Here is a 13,702-nt window from a genome sequence, read left to right on the forward strand (position 1 = left end):
AGATGTGAAAATTACCGAACTATCAGTTTAATAAGTCATAGCTGCAAAATACTAACATGAATTCTTTACAGACGAATGGAAAAACTAGTAGAAGCCAACCTCGGGGAAGATCAGTTTGGATTCCGTAGAAACACTGGAACACGTGAGGCAATACTGACCTTCGACTTATCTTAGAAGAAAGATTAAGGAAAGGCAAACCTACGTTTGTAGCATTTGTAGACTTAGAGAAAGCTTTTGACAATGTTGACTGGAATACTCTCTTTCAAATTCTAAAGGTGGCAGGGGTAAAATACAGGGAGCGAAAGGCTATTTACAATTTGTACAGAAAGCAGATGGCAGTTATAAGAGTCGAGGGACATGAAAGGGAAGCAGTGGTTTTGAAGGGAGTAAGACAGGGTTGTAGCCTCTCCCCGATGTTGTTCTATCTGTATATTGAGCAAGCAGTAAAGGAAACAAAAGAAAAATTCGGAGTAGGTATTAAAATCCATGGAGAAGAAATATAAACTTTGAGGTTCGCCGATGACATTGTAATTCTGTCAGAGACAGCAAAGGACTTGGAAGAGCAGTTGAACGGTGTGGACAGTGTCTTGAAAGGAGGATATAAGATGAACATCAACAAAAGCAAAACGAGGATAATGGAATGTAGTCGAATTAAGTCGGGTGATGCTGAGGGAATTAGATTAGGAAATGAGACACTTAAAGTAGTAAAGGAGTTTTGCTATTTGGGGAGCAAAATAACTGATCATGGTCGAAGTAGAGAGGATATAAAATGTAGACTGGCAATGGCAAGGAAAGCGTTTCTGAAGAAGAGAAATTTGTTAACATCGAATATAGATTTAAGTGTCAGGAAGTCGTTTCTGAAAGTATTTGTATGGAGTGTAGCCATGTATGGAAGTGAAACATGGACAATAAATAGTTTGGACAAGAAGAGAATAGAAGCTTTCGAAATGTGGTGCTACAGAAGAATGCTAAAGATTAGATGGGTAGATCACATAACTGATGAGGAAGTATTGAATAGGATTGGGGAGAAGAGAAGTTTGTGGCACAACTTGACCAGAAGAAGGGATCGGTTGGTAGGACATGTTCTGAGGCATCAAGGGATCACCAATTTAGTATTGGAGGGCAGCGTGGAGGGTAAAAATCATAGAGGGAGACCAAGAGGTGAATACACTAAGCAGATTCAGAAGGATGTAGGTTGCAGTAGGTACTGGGAGATGAAGAAGCTTGCACAGGATAGAGTAGCATGGAGAGCTGCATCAAACCAGTCTCAGGACTGAAGACCACAACAACAACAACATTCCAACACATTTCATTTTTTTCACATTTTTTCCATCCACAGCTTCATGGCAATGAATTTCAAAATTGGGTACAGTTCTTCATATGGTGTCTCCAAAAACAATGAATTTAAACAGCATTTCTATGTACAATTTTGTTTATGGATGAAGCATCATTTACTAGAAATATAAATATGAAGTGCTGTATAACATGGACCTGTGCTGCAATAAATCCAGATTAAATTCACTGTGTGGTATATCAATGAAGACTTACTATATACTATGTATCAATGATCAGTGTTAACATTTTGAGTACTTGGTATGACAATCATAATAATAATTGCATGAACCTGAGTTACATGTTTGCTTTCATTTGACATATATGTGAGACCTCTTCTCCTACCACAAGACATTAGTTTGTAGCTCTGTTATCTTATTACCATTTGATCACTCACCACACATTATGTTGTTGTTATCCTTTCAAAGACTTACCAGTGGCACAGAAAGAAGTATATATTTACATTAAAAAGCAGTCAGTGTCATAATCTGGCAGCTATAATTGTTAAAAATTACTTGTGTGTGTTAGAAGATGTGCCGCATTTCTTCTGTAATTTAATGGAAAATAATTCACCTCCATGTATTTATCTGTTCCAAATGTATTTTGCATGGGCCTTCTTTGCTGTCTGACCATATATATACTGAAGAGCCAAAGAAATTGGTACATCTGCCAAATATCATGTAGGGCTCCCATTAGCACTCAGAAGTGTCGTAACACGATGTGGTATGGACTTGACTAATGTCCGAGTAGTGCTGGAGGGAACTGACACCATGAATCCTGCAGAGCTGTCACAGTGAAGATCTCTTCTGAACAGCATGTTGCAAGACATGCTCAATAATGTTCATTTCTAGGGAATTTGGTGGCAAGCAGAAGTGTTTAAACTCAGAAGAGTGTTCCTGGAGTCGCTCTGTAGCAATTCTGGATGTGTAGGGTGTCACATTGTCCTGCTGAATTACCAAAGTCCCTCAGAATGGACAATGGACATGAATGGATGCAGGTGATTAGATAGGATGCTTATGTATGTAGCACCTGTCAGAGTTGTATCTAGACATATCAGGAGTCGTCCGATAACACTCCAAATGCACATGTCCCACACCATTACAGAGCCTCCACCAGCTTGAACAGTCCCCTGCTGACATGCAGGGTCCATGGATTCATAAGGCTATCTCCATATCCATACACATCCATTGGCTCAATACAGTTTGACCAGGCAACATGTTTCCAGTCATCAACAGTCCAATGTCGTTGTTGACAGGCCCAAGAGAGGTGTAAACTTTGTGTTGTGCAGTCATCAAGAGTACATGAGTGGGCCTTTGGCTCCAAAAACCCATATCAATGATGTTTCGTTGAATGGTTCACACCTTGACGCTTGCTGAATGCCCAGCATTGAAATCTGCAGCAATTTGTTGAAGGGTGGGACTTCTTCAATTTTATTGGTTCCATTCGTGCAGGATCTTCTTCCAGCTGCAGCAGTGTCAAAGATTTGATGTTTTACCAGATTCCTGATACTCATGATACACTCATGAAATACCCATTTCATCACTTCCTCAGAGATGCTGTGTCCTGTTGCTCATGGGCTGACTATAACACCATGTTCAAACTCACTTAAATCGTGATAACCTGCCATTGTAGCAGCAGTAACTGATCTAACAACTGTGCCAGACACTTGTTGTCTTATATAGGCATTGCCAACAGCAGTACTGTATTCTGCTTGTTTACATATCGCTGTATTTGAAAATGCATGCCTATACCTGTTTCTTTGGCACTTCGGTGTAAATATTTCATATCAAAATCATGCTGTAGCCCCGTCACAATGAGAAACCTTTTGAAATAATGTGCATAACAAGAGACGGCTTTGTTGTTGTTAATCTGTCCTCCCACTTCTTATCTCTCTCTCTCTCTCTCTCTCTCTCTCTCTCTCTCTCTCTATCTGTCTGTCTATCCATCTATCTATCTGTCCTTGTGTCTACCTATCTCTCATCTGTTTGTCTGTCTGTCTCCCTATACACATAATCAACTCAGTATGATAATAATTAAAAATGTCATGTAAAGTTGCCACTGTTTGCAACATCATTTAACATATTCTTTACATTCGTTAAATCCTAATAAAACATCTTTGTTTATATCAGCTTACAGAAAGTGTATGTGACATAAAAACGAATAGAAAATGAGCCTATGACCACTGAAAGATATTTATAATTTTCCTTCTACATGTGTAATCTTCAACCCACAGTGAAGTGCCAGGCAGAGTGTAATTCCCATTGTACCAATTATTATGATTTCTTCTTCTTCCATTCATATGGCGCACAGGAAGAATGATCGCCTAAACATCTCTGTGCATGCTCTTACTAGTCTAACTTTGCTTTTGTGATTCCTAAAGTAGTGATACATGTGGAGTTATAGTATATTCATAGATTCAGTGCTGCCAGTTCAGTTTTTTCAGTATTTTGATGACGCTCCACCACTGGTTTAAAAAAAAAAAAAAAAAAAAAAAAAAAAAACACCCTGTGACTATTCATGCTGCCCTTCTCTATGTATGTTCAATATCCCCCATTAGTTCTATCTGATCCAGGACCCAGACTCTTCAGCCAAGTTCTATGGTGGTTCATATGAGTGTTTGGTGAGCAATCTCATTTGTAGATTGACCACACTCCCACAGTGTTCTAGCAATGAACCAAACACTTAACACTTGCTTTACCTATGACTGAACCTATGTGATCATTCTGTTACATATCCCTACAAATTTTTACACCCAGGTATCTATATGCCCAGTTCCAATTGTGACTCGATTTTGTTATCATAGGATACTGCCATTTTTCATTTTGTGAAGTGCCTACATTTCTGTACATTTCAAGCAAGTTACCAGTCTGTATATGGCTTTGAAATCCTACCGAGATCTAATTGAATACCACTGCACCATTTTTCAGACAATATTTCATTATAGAGAACTTCATCACCAGCAAAAATTGTAAGATTATTATTATTACTGTCTGCTGGGTCATTACTACTTGAAATAAATAACAAAGGTCCGAACGCAATTCCCTGGAACATGCCTGAAGATATTTCCAATGTCAATGACTGCATCCAGGATTATATTCTTCACAGTCCCTATCAAGAAATCCTCGACCCCTTCACAAATTTTGATCGATGCCTAATACACTAGTACTTTTTGCTAAGAAATATCTGGATGGTACTAAGTTTAATACTTTCCAGAAGTGTTTGAGCTCAGAGTATGTTCTAAGACTCAACAGTAAATGGATTCAGAGATATTGGATGGTAGTTTTGTGGATCACTTTTGCTTTCTGTCCAGACAAATTTTGATCGATGCCTAATACACTAGTACTTTTTGCTAAGAAATATCTGGATGGTACTAAGTTTAATACTTTCCAGAAGTGTTTGAGCTCAGAGTATGTTCTAAGACTCAACAGTAAATGGATACAGAGATATTGGATGGTAGTTTTGTGGATCACTTTTGCTTTCTGTCCAGTCAATGGGTGTGACATGTGCTTCCTTCTAACCACTGGGCATAGTTTTTTGTTTGAGGGATCTTTTGTATATTATGGTTAAAAGAGGGTTAACTCAGCTGCAAATTCATGTATAGAATTTGATAGGGACCCCACCAGGTCCTGGAGCTTTTTCAGTTTTAACGACTTCATTTGTTCGTCAGTACCACTGGCACTAAAATCTGTTTCATTCATCTTTTCAGTGGTAAGAGAATTAAATTGGGACATTATTCCTGAGTCTTCTTTTGTAAAGGAAAGTTTGAAAATGGAACTCAGCATTTCTTGTTTTGCTTTGCTACCCTGTATTAAATAACTGTTCACCTTTGGAATCAAAGCATCCACATAAATTTGGGCATTGTATTGAAACAGTATTTGTCTCATACTGCCAGCAATTGCCAAAGGTCACCACACAAGAAGCCAAATGTTTGTACCTTCTTAATAGTAATAACGCTGCTGGATGATGAAGGTGGAATTCTCTGAAATGCATACTGGACCAAACAATAAATGTGACTTTAGTAATTTGTATTTTGAAATACATATTCATGGATATCATAGGCATACCTAACCTAGAAATATTCACATTTAAATATCAAGACTCTACTTTCTTGAGATACACAAACATGGTAATTCATAGTAGATAGTGCCTTAAAAGTGACTAATTCATCCTTAGATTACCTTTTCTGTAATGTTTGTTAAAATTTCAATATTAATAAACATTTATTTGTGTCTTGCAGACATCACAATAAGGTACTAACATAAAAGAGACAGAGCAGACTCTGTGAAGAATGGCATGTTCATCACAAGTCCACTTAGTAAGTGTGATTGTCATGGAGATGCTCAACAAACTCCCGTGTCAGAAGCTACAAAATGAGATTTTTGTCGCCGATAAGTTTACTGTTGAAACTGCTGAGAGTGTACATTCCAAGAGGAGTTGGGAGACATATTATTTCATCCAACATACATCTCACAAAAATACTGTAACAAGAAAATGGGAACAGAACTCATATGGGGATTAGTGATTGTTGCTCTTCCCATTGACTATTCGTGGATGGAACAGGGAAAGGGGTGGGGGGGTGGAGATAATAGCACTACCAGAACTAACCAAGGTGTCTTACTGTAAGGTGGCTTGCAGAGCAGAGATGTAGACTGAAACAGAGCACAAGCCATACTTGTCTACTAAAAGGCAGCAGAGTGAGTTATAACTACCACTTATTCACAAGCATGTACTGCACAATATGTAACACACTCTGAAATCAAATATCAAGACTTGCCTTGCACAAAGTGGGGTTCTTCTTGACATCCATCTTGGGATTGCAAAGACACCTAACACAAAGTATCCTAAAACCATGAACAACTGTAACAAGGTGAATTTGGTATTTATTGAATTGTTATTCAAAATGAAAAATATCTTACTGAAGAACATACAATCTACAAAAATCTCTGTCCATATTTGTGACTGATTGGGAATTTCTTGAAATGATGAATGCAGAAAATTGTCTGGGGAGAGGGTTATTCTCAGACAAAGATGTGATTTTGTATGCACACCAGAAGTTGTTAAAAGTGTAGCACTGTTTGTGTTAACACATGAAAATTCAAAGTATACTGTTGTTTCAGGCCCTTGGCAATCGCTTAGAAGAGCTATTACAGAAAGATAAACAGCATGTTCCAGAAGTTGTATCTATGGTTACTGAAGAAGGAAGGCAAAAAGAACTGCTTATGGAAGATGAAGAGGAGGATTTCCTCGATGAAGGTGCAGCAGTCTTTTTATATGTTTTGTTCAAGTTAAAGTCCATGACTTTTTGATGTGCTGAAGCTTCATACTAATGTCTGTTGGAGCCCAGATCTCTGACAGACATCATCACCAGAAAGTGGTCGCTGCAGTATCATTCTGAGTTAACTACTAATGCAACAGTAACATTGATGACCCTCAGAATTTTATGCCCAGAGGGAGTGTTCTCTTTCACTCAAGTTATTCTTCACAGTATGCACAACTAATGTGCAGTGTAAAAATAACTTTCAGCATTAGTGGACACTCATTCTATAAATTATATGTGCCACAGTTTTACTGTATGCTGAAGGTTTTTATTTCGTTCTCTGACACACCAGTAACTGTATTTCCATCAAAAAATATTATTATGACATAGGTCTTGGCTAGCAGATCATTGAACTGTTTGCTTTGTGGTCACTGGTTGTCTGCTGACTCAGGAAGTATAAAGTTGTTTGTTGCTGTTGCATGAGGTTTTGCTAAAATTATCTACAATATACCAAGTGAATACATTTCAGCACATGTTTAATGAAAATACGGGTCACATCTCTGCTGCTTATCCATGGTAAGAGGATGATTTGCACAGTGGTTATCAGGAACAGCAAAAGGTATGCCATGCCTCTACATCAGACTGCCGAGGGGAGAGGGGCATTGAGGATAATGCAGAGTTGGCTGCCCTCCATAGCATTGACACCATCACCATTGACTATGTGTACAGTAATACTTCACATCCAGGGGCAGCCTAACATTGCCGGCACTCACATACAAATGAGCACCTTTCAACTGGTGTCGATTTTCACCATTTTTGGCTCCACCAGTGAAATCATTAAGTTATTGTGGACACACAGTAGGAGCCTAACATGCTCAAGTAGGATATTGGCTATCGACATACATTTTCAAGTTGTTGTTGTAGTTAAAACTTCATGTCATCACGGGAATTTTTTCGAACTCTGTGATCACTTATTGGTGTCTAGCTATGGTGCTGAATATATGGCTCACTTGACTTCAGTAGTTGCTAGAGTATTGTGAATAATTGCCACTTTAAGATATAATAGTGAGGAAGTAAATTTAAGTTTTTGGATACAGAAAGATTATTCCGTGCATAAGCTACAATAATTCTCCTTTTCACACTGCAAACTATCTACCACAGCCAAAATTATTGCAGTGAGAGTGCATACTGTAGAACCAGTATATTTTGTCACTTTTGTAGTCTCTGTCTCACTTCTTTAATCAAACTGAGAATATAATAAAAATCATTAATGAAGCCTACACCACAAATAAAGAAGGCTTTGAAAATATTCAAATGGACCAGCAATGACATGTATTTGGTGTCTTGTTTGTTGCATAAATTTAATAAATAGGCAATTAATAAATTATGGTGCTGGTATGCAAACAAATTATTGGATTTCATTTGGAAAATAAGTATGGATGGTGATGTGACTTGAATTTTACCAAGGTCAGCACAGAACTGTAGAGTTTATGTTTAGAATTAATGTGAGAACTGACAAAAGCTTATAGAGGCATAATATTTGGCCATAATTGTAGGATTTTATCTTATTTTATTTTCTTTCTTTTATGAATGGGTTTCTTAGGGTCATGCAGAATCAACATCTGTTGTCCACCTTCTTACCACAGTATTCTTTCATGCGCAACAAGTGAGTATGTTTCCTTTCCTCCATCCACATCTGTTGTTTGGTCCTTTGCTTTCTTCCTCAAGAACCCATATTTGTGTACTTTCTTGATAGCATCTCATTAGTTTATTTGGATCAATTCTTTCTACATAGTGTGAGCTTAATCGTTTGCATATGCATTGTAACTGTGGCTTTAAGGGTTTGCTTGTGGATATCTGCATTGGGTTTTGAGTGATACGTTCCATCTAGTTAGATTTCCCAGTTTCAAGACAGACATTTCTTTATTATATTTGTTTTGTTAACTGAAATGTGGTTTCTATTTTTTTAAGTGTGAATTCTAAGACCATCTTCTTGTTATAATTTTGAGTGATCCATTCACCCATGATCCATTCACCCAAGTACTCAAATTATTTAACACGGATAATTTTGTTATTGTCACTTTCAGGATCAGATGGTGTTGCCATGTATTTTCTTTTCTCAGATGAAGCCAGTAGTCTAATTTTCCTACCTGTTCATGCAATATTTCACATTTTTTTCTGTGCATTATAATGTCTTTAGCATTTAGCACTGAGTTGTCTTCAAAGGCTACAAAATCTAATTACACATCTTGTATTGTTGGTGTATTTGCTCTTCCTCATTCTTGTACATTTGTTCAGTGTCACAGTAGAATAGTAACAGGGATAAACCACATCCTTGTCATACTCCAGTGTCTGTTTTAAATTTTTTGCTTGGTTTTCCTGTAAATTACACTTTTGATTTTGTCTCTGTGAGTATTTCCAAACAGAGCTTCTCTGTCTATTTTGCCTCCCCCCTCCCTTACCTTAAATCGAAAAATTTACAATTTATGACATGCCCCCTTTTGCTGTGTTTCAGATGTATTTCATTGAATTCTTCAGATGAAGAAGTTGTCTCTATGCATAATCACAATTTTCTGACTCCATTCTGGTATTTGCCAAGATGAGAATCTAGTTTTGGTTTTACTCAGTTCAAAAGAACATTGTAAATAATTTTGTAGGTAACTGAAAGTACTGGGATTTCATGATTGCTGTTTTCATGTGCCTTACTTCCATTTTTTGCGTTGTGGGTGTATGTGTGCCAACTTCCAGTCACAGATTTTTGCCAGACCTCATAAAAAAATTATTTCAGTTTCATAATGATGTTCTTTCCTGCACTTTCCCATAGTTCTGCAGTGATTTGGTCTACTCCTGAAGTCTTACTGTTTTCCAGAGATTATATTATCCATTTAATTCCTGAATGTTCAGTGGTTTTGAAACTAGATTTTGCACAGAGAAAATGAAACTGAATTTTTTTGCTGTTTTTCACAATTAACTAATTTAGAAAAGTATTTAGTGAAGATCTGGCAATTTTTGCTATTGGTGTGAGCAATTTCCACAGTCTTGTCTTTGAACTGCAGCTGTAATTCTTATTCTATATTTCAAAATTTTGCATCTGCACTTTGATTGCAAATTTTTGTATTGGTTTTGTGGTTTCATGATATATTAGGGAGTGTACATTTCAGGTTGTATACGTCGTGGGACAATTGGGAAATCGGCGAAAGGCCCAGGAATTTTTTTGTCCAGGAGAAAACTGGGAAAAACTCGGAAAGTTTTTTAGAATCCCGGGAATTTTTCATTGTTTTAGTTTTCAGTTAAATTTTTGTAATTTTCAAAGGTAAGAACTGATACTCTAACAAAGAATTTTGCTTTTTCCTGCTATTGCAGAGTAATAATTCAACACTAAAACATAAATGAGGGGAAAAAAACAAAACTTATGTTGCAAAAGAAATGCGCCATTTACAACAACAAAACACAGTGCACACACAAGCATATGCCAATAACAAAATGTGTCAAATACTTTAGGATGAAGGCTATGCAATACTTAATAACAAAAAACTGCTTCCTGTGAGTGTCACAATGGTTTACGTTAGGTTCATTTGGACAGTTGCTGGTACGCGCATGCGCAGTTGAGTGGGATATGAGCATTATCTTTTCTCACTTATGGCTACTTGAAGTGTGGCTGTTAGCTGTATCAGCAGTAGCAACAACCAGTCATATGCTACCCAGAAAAATTTCTCTGGCACATCGAAGCTGCCAGATTCACCTGCGCAGAGAAGTCTGAGTTGTAGTGGGATGGGGGTAATCTCCACATGACCTGTGTGTAGTTTTAATGATTTTGCTGTTTCCTGTTCGTTTACAGCTCTCATGTCAAATGAAAATAAAAGGATTTCATATTAACAGAATCTTCCGTCGGTTCTTGGTAGAACAACATTATAATAATAAATGAAAAGCACCAGTTTGTTTTTGTTCTACAATATTATTTTTATTGCTATAAAAATAATATTGTAGAACAAAAGCGAACTGGTGCTTTTCATTTATTATTAAAAGGATTTCTGTGGTCAGGAGCTAGCAAGTGAATTGCAATACATTCACATAATTATGGAGAGCTGAAATGTGTTATTAGTTTCAGTTTTCTGACTTTATGTCATTACCAGATATTTGGCAGTCAAGCATTAACTGCCTTCATTTATAAAGTGCCGGGAAGTTCTACACCGTTGTATAAAACTTTAAACATTCAAATGATTGATAAAGTATATTGTCACTTAACCCAGAAAATGTGTATTTTCACCTGTGAAAAAGTGTATTTTTAACTGGGAAAGCCAGGATTTTTCTTTTTTCCTTTTCCACATATACACATTGATGTTCTTTTGATTTATTGCATGACCACTAATGCCATACTTCTTGTTTGAGTTCTATGAGCTAATTGCATTCATCTGTCTGGGAGGCATGTTTCTGTGTCCTGGTTTGTCGTGCTACTTTTTCTTCTGCTTGTATAAGCATCAATCTGGTGGATTTGCTTTTTCTGTTACCTATGCAAAAATTTTATTATGGTTGATGTTTTGTACACCGCCCCCGATGCAAAACCTGTCCCATGCACCCTCCCACCACCACCTACTCCAGTCCTGTAACCCGGAAGGTGTACACGATCAGAGGCAGAGCCACGTGTGAAAGCACCCACGTGATTTACCAACTGACCTGCCTACACTGTGATGCATTCTATGTGGGAATGACCAGCAACAAACTGTCCATTCGCATGAATGGACACAGGCAGACAGTGTTTGTTGGTAATGAGGATCACCCTGTGGCTAAACATGCCTTGGTGCACAGCCAGCACATCTTGGCACAGTGTTACACCGTCCGGGTTATCTGGATACTTCCCACCAACACCAACCTATCCGAACTCCGGAGATGGGAACTTGCCCTTCAGTATATCCTCTCTTCTCGTCATCCGCCAGGCCTCAATCTCCGCTAATTTCAAGTTGCCGCCACTCATACCTCACCTGTCTTTCAACAACTTCTTTGCCTCAACACTTCTATCTCGACTGACATCTCTGCCCAAACTCTTTGTCTTTAAATATGTCTGCTTGTGTCTGTATGTGTGGATGGATATGTGTGTGTGTGCGAGTGTATACCTGTCCTTTTTTCCCCCTAAGGTAAGTCTTTCCGCTCCCGGGATTGGAATGACTCCTTACCCTCTCCCTTAAAACCCACTTCCTTTCGTCTTCCCCTCTCCTTCCCTCTTTCCTGATGAGGCAACAGTTTGTTGCGAAAGCTTGAATTTTGTGTGTATGTTTGTGTTTGTTTGTGTGTCTATCGACCTGCCAGCGCTTTTGTTCGGTAAGTCACCTCATCTTTGTTTTTATATATAATATTTGCATATTAGTATCATAATTTTCAGTTCTCTCCTTTTTGTGGAGTCACATGTAAGAACAATTTCGTAGACAATGATTGGAATCTAAGACTATACCTTTGAGGGCTTTTTAAGTTTCAGGGCATTTATTGTACTGGTGTGAGAGTTTGTAACATGTTCCAGCCAATATTCTCCTAACAATTGGGTTAGCTTTACAGGACATTTTCTTGAGGAATGTCAGTTTAAAAAAATGGACTGTGATTTCTGCATAGTTCAGTGAGCTCCATAGTATTGTGGTTAGTCTACTTATGTCATAGCTGATGCTACACACATCGACTTGTGTGGTCATGCAAGTTCTCTCCTTTTGCGCCATCCATAGATGCAGTTTGATGTGAGTCGAGTGACTGTGTGGTGACAGATGTATGGCATCAACCACCAAGTTTTTGTCCACTGCTTGTAGTGCTGTGTTAATGTTTAATGGTTCAAGTGGCTCAGAGCACTATGGGACTTAACATCTAAGGCCACCAGTCCCCTAGAACGTAGAACTACTTAAACCTAACTAACCTAAGGACATCACACACATCCATGCCCGAGGCAGGATTCGAACCTGCGACTGTAGCGGTTGCACGGTTCTGGACTGAAACGCCTAGAACCGCTCGGCCACACCAGCTGGCTGTTAATGTTTATTGCTCGCTCCTTGTAGTTGTAACTCATTTACTTTATGTTGATCGTGTTCTCTGCCAGCTTCATATTGACAAGTCATTAATAGCAACTGATTCTTTCCCTTGTGTAATTCTGCATTAGTAAAACTGTTCAAGCCTATTCTCAGCTTGTGATTGAGCTCTTATTAAGTACAGGTAGCACTACACAATCTGATATTCCCATCAGTGGTGACCCCAAGATGATGAGTGCTTAAAGTACTGGTCCAGCAATACTATTGATTACAGGATGGAATCACCTGCAGTGTCATGTCTGACCATTCACCTCCCATAGTTTTGTTCACATAATTCAGTTATCTGATTTGCTCAGGTCAAAGCCAGCTTTTGCTATGCTGAAATTACAGCAGATGTGACTAAATTTGCGTTGATAGTGAGTCAGTTTGATCACCACTGTGCTTCTGAAGTTCAGGATATAATCACGGTTCCATCAGCAGAGAACACCTATGAAAGATTAAAGACTGAGCTTATTTGTAGAGTTGCTGCTTAACAGGAAATAAAGACAAGTGCTGACTCAGAAATATATAGGTGGCAGAAAACACTCTCAGTACCTGCATCTTCTCCACTGCAAGATGGGCATTGAAACAGTGACTGACAGGAATATTAGATCTTGTGGTGCTACCTGTACTTAATAAGTGCTAAGTCACATGCTGAGAATAGGACTGAACGATTTTAGTAAAGCAGAATTACAGAAGGGGAATAATCAGTTTCTATAAGTGCCTTGTCAGTATACAGCAAGCAGAGAACAGAATCGAAATAAAGTAAATGAGTTACAACTCCAAGGAGTAAGTAATAAACACTAACACAGCAGACCAAGCAGTGAACATGAACTGGGCACTTGATGCCATTCATTTGTCACTGCACAGTCACTCAACTCATGCCACAACAACATCACTGGATGGTGTGAACATAGCTAACATACACAACCATGGCAATTGATGTGTGTAGTGGCTGTCTAATGTTTCCGACATGAGCGTGAATCTGGGTTATTTCGGTTTATTCCCCCAAACCACTTTCCACTTCTTTATGAGGTGACTTACTCGGAATTTGCTGCCACTCTTCTTTACT

General features: G+C 38.2%; 1 protein-coding gene across 1 annotated transcript in view; it reads left to right on the forward strand.

Moving 5' to 3' along the window:
- The window catches only part of LOC124803322 (protein unc-80 homolog), a 995,149-nt gene that overhangs the window by 526,228 nt on the left and 455,219 nt on the right, over positions 1-13,702 (forward strand). Inside the window, exon 29 of the mRNA XM_047264506.1 lies at positions 6,450-6,585. Within this exon, the coding sequence (XP_047120462.1) occupies positions 6,450-6,585 (136 nt within the window). The remainder of the gene's footprint in view (positions 1-6,449; positions 6,586-13,702) is intronic.

This window comes from Schistocerca piceifrons, chromosome 6, assembly GCF_021461385.2.
Source record: "Schistocerca piceifrons isolate TAMUIC-IGC-003096 chromosome 6, iqSchPice1.1, whole genome shotgun sequence".
Taxonomy (NCBI): Eukaryota; Metazoa; Arthropoda; class Insecta; order Orthoptera; family Acrididae; genus Schistocerca; species Schistocerca piceifrons.